We start from the raw sequence: 16,968 nt of genomic DNA, 5'->3' as shown, positions 1-16,968 counted from the left end.
TATTCCCTTCTATGCTCGAAGTAGACCTATGGTTGTCTTAGACCTGGAGGCTGTTCTCCATGTAACAGGACACTAAATTCCTTTGGCTCATGCACCTCAGTCACTTGGAGGGCTCTTGCAGAAGGTAATAAAATGGTACAGCCAGAACATCCTCCTCTCATTGCCAGGCACAGCCAGCCCTGTGGTTAGAAAGGTTAGGAGAAATGGAAGCTGTAATGTGGTGCTGATTTTAATACGGACTCCAGGAGACTGAACAGATACACAGATTAATAAGCTTGACTTTACTGGGCAAACTGTGAACAACTGAAAAACAACAACAACAAATAAATTGGTAGGCATGTGGGTAAGAATGCTTGGCAGAGGATTACTGCTGCTTGTGCAGACATCACACTTCACAAACCCAGTAAGAGTTCCTTGAAGGATTGAATGAGGATGAGGATTAGGGAGATCGACTTGATACTGCTGGTGCCAAAGCTCTAAATTAAACATTATATTGTTATCAGTAGAGTTACTCTAGAAATATAACATTCATGACCACTGTGGTTAGAGGTTTTAGGAATTTTTACTAATTTTTAGTGCTGTGTTCTACCATCTTAACCAAAGCTGTGGAATCTCTTGAGCTACTAAAACATCAATTCCTGGACGTACAGTGGATTGCGTGTCAATGGAGCACTTCCTGCACACAGAACCGTGGAACTGAGGAGCCCAACAGAGCAGAGATTGCAGATCTGGCCTGTCAGGGAGCAGTGTTGAGACACCCCATGTGGTATAACATGATGGACGTCATCCTCAGATCCCACATATGTGCTCTATTTAGCAACCTCGCCACGGCCTTGCGTAAGGCTGCCTCTTAAATCTGAGCCGTATTTATTTTTATGATATCTTGCATAGAGAATGCACGAAATTTTTTTAATAGTTTTCATTAGCACTTCGAACTGCCAAGATTGGATTCTAGGTTTGAACACCCACAGATGGACTTAATTTTTTCATTCAGATGAAACAACAAACTGTCATCATTTATTGTGTGCTTGATTAATGTGCTTTGGTGTTGTCTTGATAACTCGAAGCAGTGGCTTTTCCTTTCATAATAACGCATTTTGTAATATATTTCCTTTTTGTCTCAGATACAGACTTGGCTCTGGTCAGTGGTGCAAATGACACAGTAAACTCAGCAGCACAGGAAGATCCCAATTCTCTTATCACTTGCATGCCAATACTGGAACTCTGGAAAGCAAAAAAGGTACTAAAAACCAGTGACAAAGTTTAGTACAGTGCTAGGTATGATATATTAATTTCTCACAAGAAGAGTGCCAACATACAGAGATATAAACAAGAAATGTCTTTTCTAAATTGATGCACCACAAGATGAATATACATAGGCACATGTTTAACTCAAAATGACCACTGCCTATACAGAGAAGGCAGAACTTTGCAGAGGCCTTGAAAAACAAATCCTGGCCATTTCCATCCAGCCATCCATATGTTGGAACAGCTAAAGCATTGGCTGCTTGTATCTACTGTGTGAGTTTTCATGGCCTTCAAAAAATTAAAGATTTTTTTTGTTTGTTACTCCATTATTTTTTCAATGACTTCTCCTTTTAAAATGAGCAAAATCAGGTAGGCTATGCCTACCTTAGAGAGCCTTCTGCATTCAGGAGTTGGGCAATATGGCTTTGTTGGCAAACTCCCTGGCTGCTTCAGGCATTGATTTTTAAACCAGCTTCCCACATAAAGTAAGCAATATTCAAGGAAAAGAGGAAGCTTTTGGCAATGTGAAGGTTTCTATGTCGTATTTTTTTGACAAACAGTCATGATAGAATAGAATGCAAGCATTTTTGTGCTCTTAGCCAATGTAGGTATGCAGATCAAAGCCAATATTCCAAACACACTTAGACATGTGTGAGATTAAAAGAGGAAGTAATGTGATCCAAGTGCTTCACATGGACTGAGGTGCTTTACATGATGTTTCTGATAATTGAAACTGTATCAAGTTGCTTCCTTGTCTGCTGTAAATTGAAAAAAAAAAAAAAGAGAGACTGTAGCATTGATTGGGCCCAAAGGAGGGCTGTGAACAGAGCAAGCTGTATAGAATGTTTCAGCTGCATAGACTAATCGCTAGAAAATGCAGGTTTAGGTCAGTTGGAATTCACGCTGCATTTGGCAAACAATTTAGTCATAAAACTGAAACCTCAAAACCAGTTTTTGAAAGAAATAAAACGTTACTATGTTCTTGAAATAATTTTTTTTTTTTAGTATTTGGCATTAGGAGCAACATTTGAAGTGGAGACTGAGTTTCAGCTTGAGCAAACTTCTTTTACTGGAACCCAAATTATTGTTCTTCTGTGGAAAAGATATGAAGGATACTTTTTTTAGACCTACAAAGAGTTTGATTCTCTTCAATTCACTAGCATACATCTCCAAAGCAAATAACTTCAGAAATTGTGCTAAAGCAGACCTTTAAGCTGTGAGGGTGGCATTCAAGTACCGCTAAAAAACCCCACCTCACTGATTATATGAAACACTTCAAAATTGAGTGCTTCCCAGGAGTGCTTTTTTTAATTCAATTTTTAATTGAGTAGAAGAAAGGTTTTCCATATGGTAACTCATTAGGAGGAAATCCTGAAGGGTCCTCAAGTATGCTTAAACGCAGGACTTGTGGACATTAACATAACTAGAGATTATATTCAATCCTTGTTGATATCATATCTGTTGAAGATCGTACTGAGATGTCATTTTGCAAAAAAATGAAGAGTCCATGCTATTACCTCACAGAGAACTTGTTTTATTGAGGTTATGGGTTATACCAGATCATATGTACAAACACATTCTCCAGAGTAGAGGCCAAATCTTATCTCATTTTGGAAGGAGAGAAGATATATTAGGAAATTTACAGTTACATTAATAGATTTACATGCTGTTATTTGTAATAAAATTACTTTGAAATAGAGTAAATACTAGCATAAACTAAGGAATTTATAAACTACTTGCATAATATTAATTAAAAAACCTCAGAGAAACTCTGAGTCTGGCTTGATTATTTTATTCTCCAGTCAGTAATCAAACACCAGCAAAGAAAAAGTCACATTGCATTATGTATAATACCAGTTTTCCATCAAGGATCACGTAAGTCATGGATATAGGTGCTCATGCCCACTATTACCTGAGGTAACCCTTTTCCCTTATTACCATGGTGGATGTCCTCTTGCTCCTTTTTCCTTCTCTCCTAAAGAAATGGTGGAGCATGATCCATGGCATTTCCCCTGTACAGGTGTAGTTCAGCAGTCTCTAAATATTAGTTTTACACTTTTATGTACTTTGGTGTGTTCTATTCAGCCTTGTTGGTGTCCTTAACTTTTTTTTTTTTTAACAAATCTAATATTTCAGCACTGCTTGGAGCTGCAAAGAAAATGTGATAGGTTACAAGAAAAGTGTAGGGAGCTTCACTAGACTCAGCAGCAGCAATATTCAAAATGGTAATGAAATATAAAACATTATTTGTTTTTCCCAATGTATTGTTTGGAGGGATAATACAGCACTTGTGCTGGATAGTACATCCACACTTATATGAATTCCAGTTAAACTACTCATCTATGTACATTAGAAGGCTCAGCTATATGTCTCTCTAATTAAAGTATACATTTCCTCTATGCATGTAACAGTTTAATCTTTAATACTGTAAACTCTGATACCACACTGATTTTCTTTATGTTCCCTAAGACAGAAACAGCAACAGAGAGAATATTTGGCTTGTGTCCTAATGCATTTATTGCTAGGGGAGAGGTAGATATTTATTGACACTAACACATGTACACCTACTTCTTTATGTGTACATATATGTACTTACTGCTATATGTGTACATCTTATCCCCGTTGTTGAAACATTTTACCATCAGAACTTTTGAAGTAACAATTCTCAGCCTGTAGGTTTCATGCTGAGTTCAAGTGGCTGATGGGCCAAGCTTCATAGGGAGAGGTTTGTTATTCAGAGGCAGAAATGAATTTCCTAGGTGAGGGAAGCACAGTGCCCAGGATGGTGGGTGTGCAGTAGGACTCAGGCTGGGGTGGGTTGATGTGCAGCATTCTCTTCTGTGGGATGTTTCTAAACATCCTATTGCAACACCAGTGGTCTGAAAAGTCAACAGTAAAATCATGTGGTAACCGCACCAGTATTGCTAAAGTTGGACAAAAATTTCCACTTTCCATGAGGTTAAAATACTAAGTCTGCTGTCTGCTTTGCATTAGAGAAGTAGTTCCCACCTCTTGCTGTGGAACTCAAGAACTATGTGAATTTATTTCTGGCAGATAGTGGTAAAGAAATCACACCACTATGAGTGTTTTTAGTTTAATGTGATACCCTACTTTCAAAATTCTGCAGAATCTCATGTCTCTTCGGGATCCATAAAATGTGCTATATTTCCCAACAAGTGAACAGGAAGAATGTGGTACATTTTTCATATAAACACTTCCTTTGAATGTCAGTATTACTAAGTGTCACCAGTCACAATTCACATTCTTATTAATGACAGCATTGGAATTTTACTAGAATGGTGTCTCTGAAGACAAGGGGTGACAGTTCAGAAATTATGCTGAGTTCTTCAGTACCTTAATAGGTGACCTCATATTCTGGTATCAGTAGATCAGGGGTTTAACTGCCACATGATATTTTAATCTTAGTGGAAAAGCTTTCCTGTTTTAACTGTGCTGCAATCACTGTTAACATTTGTGTCCCAGAATACTGTGAGACACAAGTTAATGGTACCTGGCAGTGTATTAATTATAGAAAATGATGGGAAACTAATGGAAATCTACCCCCATCCTTCTTTTGGCCCTTTCAAAGGTAGGAATACTTAGAATGGATTTTCCTATCACACTACATTTTATACAAGTGAGCTATAACCATCATTTATGTAGGCTGATTTTGAAAGCAGTCAAGCAAAATACTGAAGCTCAGTGCAAGAGAAAAGCAAGAACAGATCACTGTATTACTCTGCAACTGGGTTTGAAGAACACTGTGAAAAACCAGATGGACTCCAACTGAAAAATAATTGCAAGAAGCAGCAGCAAAGGTTTTAAATAAGGTAAGATTACAAGTGCTTTGGAAGGTTCTCCTGTAGATTCCAAGTTGGCATCTCTTTTCAGTCTCAATGTATCTTTACCCCATGCACTGACATGACCCTTCCTTCAACCTCAGCTTGGATGACATTTGTGCTACCTTCCAGGAAAGGAATTGTTTTTTGCAGCTCCCTCTCTTATTCATTTTGAGAGAAGGATTAAATACTCCCTCTGACCAAGCATGCAGGCATGCTAAAGTGAAGCCACTTCATGCTCGTGGCCAAAGAAAGAACAAAAATACCCACAATAAGCAAAAGCAGATGGCTCCAGTGGCAGGAAATGAATGAGCCAGACTGCAGGTAAAATGGTTCTCTGAACACATCGCGCAGGGTTGCAATGACAGGTTCTTTGTTATCTGGGGCCTCCCCACAGGAGGCCAGATGTCTTCTGTTGTGAAAGGAGATAGAGATGCTCTTCCTTTTCCTCCCCCTTTAACTTATGGCTGTTTAAGTTACTGCTAATGGAAGCAGAAGCCTGTTTTTCCCTCGTGGTCTCTGATGTTTTTGGAAACAGAAGAGATAGTTAGTGAAGGGGTGTTCTGATATGAAAGAAAAGGCCCAGAACTGGCCTTTACCTCCCCATGACCCTCATTTTAAAGAACTGGGAGGTCAGTGCTGCTAATTGCACTTGAAAGGATTAACCACTTGGTCGCTTTCATTTAGCAGAACAAAATTTTTCTTTAGTCTCAAAGCTGGAAAAATGTACCACTGGCATTGAGGTGCTTTCAGTGTGAGATGAATGACTTGGTTTGGCTTCTTATACCGATGTTGGAATTAAATAGAGCATTTAAATATTTTTATATATATCTGAGAGAGAAGGGGGAACTACATCTGCTGCTCAGACAGGACAGATTTGCAGCAGAAGTGACAATAACCTCCTTCCTGCCCCCATAAAAGGTTATCAGAGGAATACCAACAGACCTTAACAAATTACAGATATTAGGTGTGTATCTGTCCCTTGGTATAACAAATGACTTTTGTGTTACATTGAGGTCGCACTGGAAGAAAAAGAACCTGAACCCAATTCCTGGACACAGTGTTCCAGATTTAAAATATTTTCTGTACATTAATTTCACCTGAGAATTAAAAATGAATTTTCTTTTGGAAGAGTTTCTTTATTCCCATTGTTCAAATGAAGTGAGGTGCACAAAACTTAAATTTGGAAATAATTTTTAACCTTATAAAACTATTTTCCAAAAGTAACAAAGAACAGCGCTTATTCAAGCTTTTATCTGACCTCTGCTTCTTAAATAAAAAACATGTTTTCAGGGAAATGTGTCTTGGAAGTAAGTCTCCCTCTCCCCCCAGATTTTTCTCTCTGGTTCTTGTAAAACATTAGGTCAGTGGGTTCATTTTATTTTTGTTTGTTTAAAGTGAGTGAAAGTTTCCTTCTCAAGCTATTATACTTGTGTGATTTAAAAAAAAAAATTATAACAATCTTAGTTTAAGAAACATAAGAACAGATGGAAATGTCAAAAGACTATCAAAATTCATACCAAAGGAAATAGCATTAATCATTTTAAAAAGCCAAGATAACCCCTCAATAGCAATAAGAACCAAATGAATAAGTGGTGTTTCAATAGCACTGAGACATGACTGCTGGTTTTTCTCATTGCCTGGCACATGAACTCAATATAAAGGTAGATAGAAAAATTATCTTTCTCCTTCTGACTTCAGGCTTGTGTTTCCCTGGTGCTGTTATAGTTCATGCTCATTTCATGTGCACTCCTGTAACATAACCAGCATTTGTTTGCAAATGGAGAAGGTTTGTTTCCATCATCCACAGAAATGCATTTCTCTGTGCACTCACTTGTGCAGATAAGCACACAAATCTGATGTGTGACATGGGAAGGTGTATTTGTATCTTGGTTTAGGCATTATTAAGCACTGTTTTAAGCAATATTAAGTGATTTCAATATGCTGAAGCATTAAAACACAGCACAAATCAGTTTTTGGGCCTGTGTAGATTGCTGTGTAAGCATAAAAAGATTTCCTTGAAGTATTTTTCAAGACTCTATTTCTCTGTTCACCAGGACATGAGAGTGCCCTAGAGAGTATGCTACAGGTGATAACAAAATCTTTATTTTTTTTGTTTAAGAAATAATCTATTATAATTTTTCAGTCTGTCATTTGACAAGATGGATTTTCTTAACCTCTGAGAATATTCAAAAATATTTATCCATCTTATCTTGTACCTCTAATGAAACATTTTTTCTACAATAAAATATAATTTTTTTCAACACGACTTTTTTATCATAGTATGTTAAAAATATATTCATGTAACTCTGCTGGTAAGGTACTTGCTCAGGTCTGTTGCCTCTGCCAGCATGGCAGTAAAACATGACAAAATTACATTCCCAGGTGATGACTGTGACAGCAGTGCCACACCTACCAGCAAACTTTCATCAGCACAGAGAAGTTCTCCTTGTGCTGTTCACATTTACATGACTACTGCAAAAGAAAAACCAGCAGATTCACAGTCTGCCTAATTTAAGGAAGCCTTGTCAGAAATGTTGTGGTCAGAATCACCATCTTCTCTGTTTCTCATCACTGCAAATTACTTTGAGTCCTCCAAAAAGATCCACATTTTCAGACAGCTCCTACAGTGCACTGAGCCCGTTCTGCTGCTTCAAATGCAAGCAGGTGGCACCTACAAAATGTTACTGTTTACAATATGCCATAGTGACATTCATTAAGTTAGTGTCCCCCAGAATAATGTTATGTAATAGTAATAAACACTTAAATAAATTTGTTTGAAGAAGTCTAAAATTACCCAAGAAGTTGAGAATAATCCTAATATTACAGTATGTGAATGGTACTACAGAAATCATACACTGTATATTTAAAGAGACCACTTTTTTATTACTAGAATAATTTTCCAGACTTAATTTTTAAAGTACAGAATTTGTATTCAATTAATGTGCTTTTTCATTTTGTATCGGTGCAACTCTCCCCAATTAAATACCACCCTATTAATTTCTTTTGATGTCATGAAAGTGAAATCCTTGTTACTGTGTAAAACAAAAAGAAAACACCTGCCATGAACTATTAGTAACAATAAAAACCTAGCAGTTAATTCATTTTTACAGTTAGAGGGATCACTCCTTATGGCAAGAGGGCTCAAGTCCTTCTATCTCCACCTCAGGAACTGTGCTCAGCACAGTGAGCACATCACACCTGCAGGATGAAATCCAGCAAGATTTAGCAAAGTGTAACTGTTTTCAAAAAAAGTAACTCTGACCAGAGTGCTCATCTGAGTAGTTCTACAATCTCAAGTGTGAAGGATGAGGTCAGCAGGTTACTTCTGGACAAACACTGTAGTCATTGTACAATCTATTTCCAGATTTCAGGCAGACAAAACTAGTTATGTCTGTGCAGTTCATCATCACAAAAAAAAGTTGTGTCATGCACCTATAGAGAGACATCTTATTCTTTTCCTGCACAACACTTGGCATTTTTAATCAATGTGTACATAAATGAAAAGAAAAAAAGCAGATTATCATATTGTCCTTTGTAGTTCTCTTTCAAAATCTCCTGATGATAGTCCACGAGGAAATAATAAATGGCTTCTATCGTGGAGAGGTACGTGTCTGGCTTTCCCTTCTGATGACGCCAAAAACAAGTTTTCCTTGTCTTCAACTCAATTTGTAGCAATCCTGTTAAGGTAAAAAGATGACACAGATTAGACAATGTGGATTGGTGGCCAGGATGCCAAACAAGACTTTAGTTTTGTTTTCTGGTTTTGCTGCTGCCCTGCTGGCTGCCTGTAAGCAAATCATTTCTCTTTTTGTACCTCCATTTTTCATCTGTAAACCTGAGGCAATAATTTTATCCTTCTTTGTGGACCACTTTGAAATTTGATGAAAAAGTACAAGGATATTTACAATTAATTAAAGGTTATCCTTTCATTCCAACAGCCTCACAACCCTCAGTAAACTGCAGGGTCTCTTCAGATGGCAAGAGTGAAACCCACACCTACCAAGACTCATCAAGGTTCTTAAAATTATTACTTCATCTTTTGCAGTTAATAAATTTCAGAATCCTTCAGACTGTTAAGTGTTCCTGACTGAGGACTATTTGCAAGAGCCAGAAACTTTTCATTTATGCTTGTTAAGTAACTGAAATCTCACTGAGATTACTCAGGAGTAAGTATGACAGAATCTGGTAATTAACTTTATTAGAAACTAAAAGCATTCCCAGTTGAGATGAAAGAAGGAACTTGGTGTCTGTATGGCACATGAAAATCTTTTATCTACCACAGTCTCTGAAACTGTTCTATTATTCAGATGAATTTTAAGTGTGTATCTTGGTTGTTCTGTTCCTTAAGATGCACAAACTATTCAAAACTTAAGCCTCCTTAATGTGTAATCACTTTGTAAACAGGATGGACAGTTGGATTATAAAGAACAGTGTATACACCTGTCAATAGTATCAGGAGCAGGTTGTAACGTTACCTTTTTCTAAATGTCAAAATCTGATATTGTGTCACATAACAGAGTTTAGCACAAGTAATAGTACAAATAACAATCTGGTCTAAGAATTGCTTGGAAGTTATGGACAGAGAAGCTTCAGTAGGGTCCAAATTCAGGAGCACAAACTGGGCTATAGCCCAGCACTTGTAATCCTATACTTTTTACCTTCCAACTATGGTTAATTCTTTCCAGTGTAACTACAAGCTGGATTTAGTTGTTTGCTTTGCAGTTAGCAATGTATGATATCCTGCAGAGTAACACAAGTCTCTGCTACAGTGTTTTAAAAAAACTTGAACACCAGAAGATTCTGTCCCTCAATTTAAATGTTATCGTTGGCATTTTGGAAACAAAAACTCAAAACAACACAGTCTAATTATTACCTCTAATAATTCTATACATGTGAAAGTTTAAAATAGTAGTAGGAAACTGCATTGAGCTTGTTTCCCTCACAAGTTTTCAATACCTGAATTCTCAGCCAGAACCAAAGTGAAAAGTTCCATCAAATGCAGAGACACTTCCACCTGAACAGCAGTGAAGTAAATCCAGGGGATGATTCCTCCAACATAACCTCCCACATAGGTGTGGTTTGAATACAACCAAAAGTTCATTGAAGGCAAGACCATGGACCCTACTGAGCTTACCACAACTGCAGGATCAGCTAATTTCAAACAAAAAATCTTAGTAGTTTTTTATAAAAAATAAAAACAGAGGGGATTAAGGGTTAGAGTTTACTGAGCCAAAGGCAATGTTTCATTACAAATATGGATCCTTCATATGAAAGCTTACAATATTAATGTATAAGCTAATAAAATATTTGGCTAATACAAAGTGGATCAAATTTACAGGAAAAAATATCAAAGTAATTTGTTTCTTTAACAACCATGTTGATGTTGCCAATATGCTGCATCACTCATGTGAGAAAGTAATTATTAACATTAGATTCAACTGTTTCCTTTCTGATCTAGAGACCACTTTTAATGAAGTAATCAATCCTAGACATTACCAACTTTCAAATATTTCCTGTCTTTAACACAACTGATTTAGTTTTGCTTTCTAAAGATATATTACACCACTTTTACAAGAAGATATAAAAGTACTTTTTTGTCCAAGTTCTCAAGGCTCTTTTTTTTTTAAGATTGATGTACTCATTTGCTTTCTCTTGCAGTACAATTTGCTAGATTTACTCTCTATATAAATACAAGGTTAAAAAACACAAGGTTTTTCTTTAAATTTTCTTGGCTTCATTAACGTTTCCATCCAGTATTTCTTGTAACTTAATCTTTCTGAATAAGTATGGCAATTACTTATTTGGAATTATGATCACTTCTTTTTGAACTTTAATATACCAGGAATATTTTGTTGGATGATGACTTCATTTGCAATTGAACTAAAATACGACAACAGTTCTCTATTTCCCATGTGTGTACAGCATAAAAATATCATCAGTTTATGCCTCAGAAAACTGCCCTGCTCATCTTGGAAGTCAGACCTGTAATCTCTAAAAGGAGTGATAATGCAATTTATGTTTTGTATGAGGGGCACTAAGGAAAGCAACGTGCCCAACTGTTACACCTGATGCAGGGGGGGGTAAAATTCTCCCTATAAGAAAAAACCTGACTTCCATGACACTATCAAACCTTACAGCAATCCTGAAAGGTGCTCAGGGAAACAGAGGACTGGAAAACAGCTGGATCCAAGATGATGTTCTAAAAAAGAGGGAAGAGTCCACCAGATCAGCACTGTTATGGGGGAACTGGAAACCATCCTTTGAGACCTCCAAAGTAACACCAATTACGACTTTTCTACTGAAACACTGCATAGGCTTCCGTGGAAATCTTCATTTCCCCTGGCTGCCTTTTCTTGAATTTATCCTCTTAAAATAAGTTCCAAATGCTTTACAGAAACTTGCAACATGCAATTACTCTAATTGTTACAGTAATACTTCAATGTAGTTGATAGAGCATGTTTTGTGTTAAACTAAATACTTGTAACAGGATTTTAATTAGCCAATACATTATACTAACATGTGGGATTCTTTAATAAACTGACTAGACAGCAAGGCAACATTCATCTTCGATGGAAGACAGTCTGTGAAATTCCTTGTAGGATCCAGTGTAAAGCAGGCACTAGTAGTCATATATATTGCATATAAACTTGACAGGCTGCCTCCCAGCTAAGTGCACCTTTTCCACTTATGAAAGTGTTTTCAAATTCCTATTCATCTCCAAGGAAATGGAATGCTATTGCTAAATTGGTTTGCCTTTTGTGGATTTAATTAGAATTCTTAAATGTAAACTCTTTGTAATGAACCTAAGACAAAAAACTTCAGCAGAGTTACCAGTCTCTGGTACCAGCAGGAATTCCCTTTTAGTCTGGAAAGTAGTGAGATCATCAAAATGTAACAACTTCACTGGAAAGAGAACCCAAGCCATGAGGTGCTCGTGCTGTGTCTCCTAAATCCCTCGTTCACCTTTCAGTGGCCTGTCTGCCACCACTGTGTACAAAAATGCTCCCTTGGGTCTCCTGAAAACGCAGAGAACCACCTGCAAAGGAATCCTTTTTGACTTTCTTCAGAGATAACTCAAACTACTGTTCTACTGTCTAACATGAGAGCTTCCATTCTGTGAAACGAGTTGTTCCAAGAGAGAAGTGAGAGAAATAAATGTAAATGCTTTCTTCAGTATTATCATTTTGTGAAACAAATTATATGACATGGAAAGTAATGGAGTCTTTGGCTCAGGAAGTATTTACAGCCCTGAAAGAGGCTGTCAAGTCTTTCATGCACACTCAGATATAGGGGTAGATACACACTTGTACCATGCTCAGGTCTGTTATAGACATATGTCCCTTAAACATTTCTGCAGCAAAAACATCTCAATATCAACTTGTATTTTTTACCTTGAAGTCGTTCATCAGTTATTATCTTGTTGGTTTGGTTCCAGGTACTGTCAATAAATATTATTTTCTTCAGACTAGTGCCTTCATTCCTGCTGCTTGAGACGCATTCATTTGGACTTTTTTCTTCTTTAGGTTCTATTTTTGCTTGCTTAAGAACTGGTTCTTTGGAACAGTCATCATCACTATTACCTTTTTTAGTGTACTTTTGGAGATGGAAAGCAATATCTTTTACTGAAACCGAATTGGGGCCAGGAAATATAAGTGCTATCTGAATGAAAAGAAAAGAGAGATCTGAGTGTCAACAATATCTAATAAAACACTAAGAATTCTTCCATTAAAGAACAGAAATTTTATAAACTTTATAAAACATTTAAGTCAGGACAGGATTCAAAAGTATCTCATAAAAAATATTCTATTTTCTAATGTAATGTTAAATTTATGTTAAAAAACATGTTAATTCAAAGTTTAAATCCTGCAGCTGCTGAATATGATGAGCACAATGCTGTTGTGCTGTTTAACTAACTGCTGTTTAACTTACTGCAAATTGAATACACTCATATGTGGGCAAAATACTTCTTATGGTACACAATGAATCCACTTATGTAAGGTGGTGAGCAAAGGAAATTCAAGGTGATTACACAGTGCTACAGTTTTCTTACTTCATGTCTCTTTTCTTCATATTCTGGAATGCAAGGGTATTTATAAATTGTAACATCATCAGGTGCCAGGAGCTTTGCATGCACAGCAGTGCTCTTGCCATCTGTTTCATTTGGGTGCTTGATAATGTCAATCTTCAAAGGTAACTGGAGTTAAAAAAATAAAAAGGACAATATTTATGATCATATATAGAGGTAGAAACATTTGTACAAATCTTTGACAATTTGGGATAATATTTTTGTTTTAACAGGCTTGGAACTAGAGACAAGTGACAAGAGGCATCTTTTACATTCAGTTTTTGGAAATATTTGAGAAGAAGCACGGCACAATCTCTAGAAATAGAATCAATAAGGTAAGTAAGATGGGGTCTTAATTTGAGCAATGTAATGGTTCTAAATATGAGTACTTATCTCTATTAGGTATTCATCCAATTGCAAAAATGGCCATTTCAATGAAAATACACCTAAATCCAATAGGTCCAATTTCCAAAGTACTTCTAAAGTATTTTCACAATGCTTTCAATCTTGTACCTTCAAAATGCATCTTAGTTCCTAACTGATTTTGCAAAATGCCTCTGTGGTTTCTGCAAGTATTTTAGCTGAAGGGCACTACCCTATTTATTTATATTTTGAGAGTGGTTATCTGAATTGTATAACTATGACATTTAGGAATGCCTTTTAGCTCACATTTTATGTAAAATTCCCTCTTGGTTATGGACAAATCATATTTTTCACAATATAATCTGTTCTGGTCAGAGTTATTAGAAACTGAAGAATGAGCAAGAGCACTGTAAAGAAACTTCCAAGAACTAAGTGACAACATGGTTGAATGAGAAGCTGAGTGACTTCAGCTTGTATTCTCATCTAGTAGATACATGAGTGTTTATGTGAGGGCTGGACCATTTTCAGTATTTCTACATGCAATTCCTCAAATAAGAACAATAATTTTATCTAACTGTAGTTTATTCATACTTAAGTTGTGTTAAAGATGAACATCCATAAAGAGTAAGTCAGAAAAGAAATGGTTGCAGGCAGATTATTCTCTGTCCACAGTAACTAAAAGACACAAGGATATTATAAAAAATCCATTAGATGTATTAACCTTCACAGTTGGAATTTCTTTGGTAGGGACAGTTTCAACAGGAACAAAGCATGTATAACAATAAAACATCCTTGAACTTCTGCATCGGGGGCATTTTGATCTCCCACTTTTTTTTGCCTTTTCCAGCACTTCCTGGGATGCTAACTGTAACTGTTGAAGAGGGTTATCTTGAAATGATGATGGAGTCTGCAGTTCTTGGCTTTCCAAACACTCAGTACTTCTTTTTGGTCCTTGTGTAGATGAACTCAAAGACATGGTTAGCTGAAACACACAATACGTTGTTAAATAAAAATCCAGTTACTATGAACTAATTTATTGAAAATTATTCTGTATTATGCTATTTAACAAAAAAATACTCATCAGAGAAGGTATTTCCTACAGCAGAAGGAGTAATAAAATCATCTGATTCAGTTATTATAGCACCAAGAACTCCAAAGAGATTTCAGGAGGGCATGAGACAAACAGCTGGAAAGAACCTGAGATCTGCCTCCTTAATGCACATATAGGCATGTTCATAATTTTACTAAGTTATCCCACTCAATTCCTGCAGAAATATATTTTTTTCTATTGTTAGGATCAGGGACTAAAAGTATATGAAAACACTGCTAAACAGTGTTTACTTGGATGAGCAATCCCATTAGTCTTCAGCATGACTACCAACAACAAATTACATGCCTACAGGATAGAAATCCATAAGAGAAAAGTTAATTGTACAAATTTAGATCTCTATCCTGAAACTTATTGTGTGTGGGCCAACCAAACACCCTGAATGAAATCTCTCCCAGGCAGAACTTTGTGAGGTAGAAGAAATCTTCCAAGAGCTTGAAGCTTGAGGCTGAAAAATTAGAAGAGCTACAACAGGGCTTTGGTGCTCCATGTACCAGACAGGAAGTGCTGACCCAGTCTAGATTTGTTCTGCAAGTTTGTATTTATTTAGTACCATTGGTGGGTTTTTTCCAGGCTTTCTTCCACACAGGTGTTGTCTCACCCTCTGCAGCTGGTGCAGAAGTTTCCCCGTGTACTCTGAGCGGTGCATCAGAACCAGGCCCATGTGCCCACAGCCAGTGCAGACAGAATTAGTGCTCTGGGAGCTCAGGCTCAGTCACTCCAGGCTTTAGTAAAGCCCTTCTGACAGATCACTCAGGCTCCTCTCTGATCTTCAAAGCAGCCCCCAGTCAGCAGCCTGCACAGCCTGCAGTAGTTACAAACTGCCTTTTGCACTTTGTGCTGCATCACTGGAAATGAAAAAAAGCCATTCTCAGTATTTACTTTCAGCTAATTTAGGTTTACTTTTTCATGTCAGGGATCACACTTACAAAATGATGTCACAAAACAGTCATGTCTAACAAAAACAAACAAACAATAATTCCGGAGATGTGATCCAAAATTAAGTGTTTAAATAAAATCAAGTGTAATTTAATTGAAAAATAACAAAACCAAAAAGCTCGGCTAACCTTCCAATAAAAAATTAAAATTAATGCCAGAAAAAATTGTTATTGTCTGGTAAAATTAGATACTCATGTATGCTCTGATACCTTCCCCTCTCCTTCCGACAAAGTCTAACTTCTGGAAGGTCAGGGACGTCTATTTAAATAAACACAAAATCTATATGCACGCAAAATTTATACTGCAATTTGCTTTCAAGTATCTCTGAGATAAAGCAAATATACATTACATCTCAGACCAAGCCACATTGTTGTCAAGTTTCCTCAAGCAGCAGAGAGGGCGAGAGGCCCTAGAATTGGACATGCATTCCCAGCCTGCAAACCGATTCTTTGCAGTGCATAATGTCTTACGCTCTGTGGTGCTCAACGGTGACCCCCCGAAGCACTTTTGTTACCGATACTGACAGGGGATCTGCTGCGGCCTCACACAGGAGCGGTGCCCACGTTCAGCTGTGTTCACACGGTATTCTTTGCAGAAAATGACAGCAACAGAGTTCACGCAACTTGTAAGACCCAAATCTCACTTCAGACATACTTTTAAGACTGTAAATAACTCCATCTACACCTGATTTCCAAACCCCGGATAAATGGGTGCTGCTGGAGGGTTCTCTCCACATTCCAACTGCAACTCCGGGGCAACTCCGGACCTCGGCCCGGACACCTCGGGGGTTGTGTGAAGCTCTGGGGGGTGTGTGGGGTGCCCTGAGCTCCCCACCGCCGTGCCCTGCTGCCGCTGCCCCCTGAGGTGACCGCAGCGGCCACAGCACCGCGGGCTGAGGGCAGCGGAGGGCACAGACCTCGGGGCGGGGATCTCTAACGGGAATAACAAAGCGCTCCCGCCATTCGGGCAGGTCTGACCGGCCCCCGTCCCGCAGGCCCCGTGGCCGCAGAGCCGCTTCCCCCCGCGGGCCGCCCGCGCACAGCGCGGCCCCTCAGCGCTGCCTCCTCCCTCTCCCCCCTCCGCCCCGCTCCTCTCCTCATCCTCTGCCCGGCTGCAGCCCTTCCTCACCCGCCTCCCGGCTCTGCTCCGCCGCGGCCCTCGCAGGCCCCGGAACGAAAGTGCCGAGCTCTGCCTCGGCGGGAGGCGGGGAGCGGAAGCAGCTCGGGGTGTCTGCCGTGTCTGTCCCGGGGGTTTGTGTTTGTTCGGAGCCTCCCGCCCGGAATGGGATTTTTTTCGACGAGTTCTGTCGCAAAAACCTGACCAGAAACCACAGACGCAATTCCCGGGGAGCGGGGACAAGCCCGCCCTTCCCAGCGGGGTCCGTGCCAGGTGTTTCCCGCCCT

The 16,968-nt window shown here is 38.3% G+C and overlaps 1 protein-coding gene across 9 annotated transcripts; it reads right to left on the bottom strand.

Annotated features, from left to right (window-relative positions):
- Positions 1-7,952: 7,952 nt before the first annotated feature.
- Positions 7,953-16,968, bottom strand: DTWD1 (DTW domain containing 1). 9 transcript variants are annotated; one of them, XM_027688541.1, is made up of 6 exons: positions 16,694-16,794; positions 15,180-15,474; positions 14,240-14,500; positions 13,141-13,284; positions 12,482-12,749; positions 7,953-8,767 (listed from the first exon to the last, which is right to left on the bottom strand). In XM_027688541.1, exons 2-6 carry the CDS (start codon positions 15,288-15,290, stop codon positions 8,538-8,540), a joined length of 1,014 nt encoding a protein of 337 aa, XP_027544342.1. In that variant the 5' UTR covers positions 15,291-15,474; positions 16,694-16,794; the 3' UTR covers positions 7,953-8,537. The 9 variants fall into 9 exon arrangements, with proteins under 9 accessions (XP_027544342.1, XP_027544349.1, XP_027544345.1 ...); XM_027688548.1 differs by lacking the exon at positions 15,180-15,474 and adding an exon at positions 14,860-14,914 and having other exon boundaries at positions 16,694-16,742; XM_027688544.1 differs by lacking the exon at positions 16,694-16,794 and adding an exon at positions 16,482-16,573.

Source organism: Neopelma chrysocephalum, unplaced genomic scaffold (assembly GCF_003984885.1).
Source record: "Neopelma chrysocephalum unplaced genomic scaffold, ASM398488v2 Primary Assembly neopelma1_75, whole genome shotgun sequence".
In the NCBI taxonomy this organism is placed as follows: Eukaryota; Metazoa; Chordata; class Aves; order Passeriformes; family Pipridae; genus Neopelma; species Neopelma chrysocephalum.
This window is presented reverse-complemented; position numbering and strand designations above follow the sequence as displayed.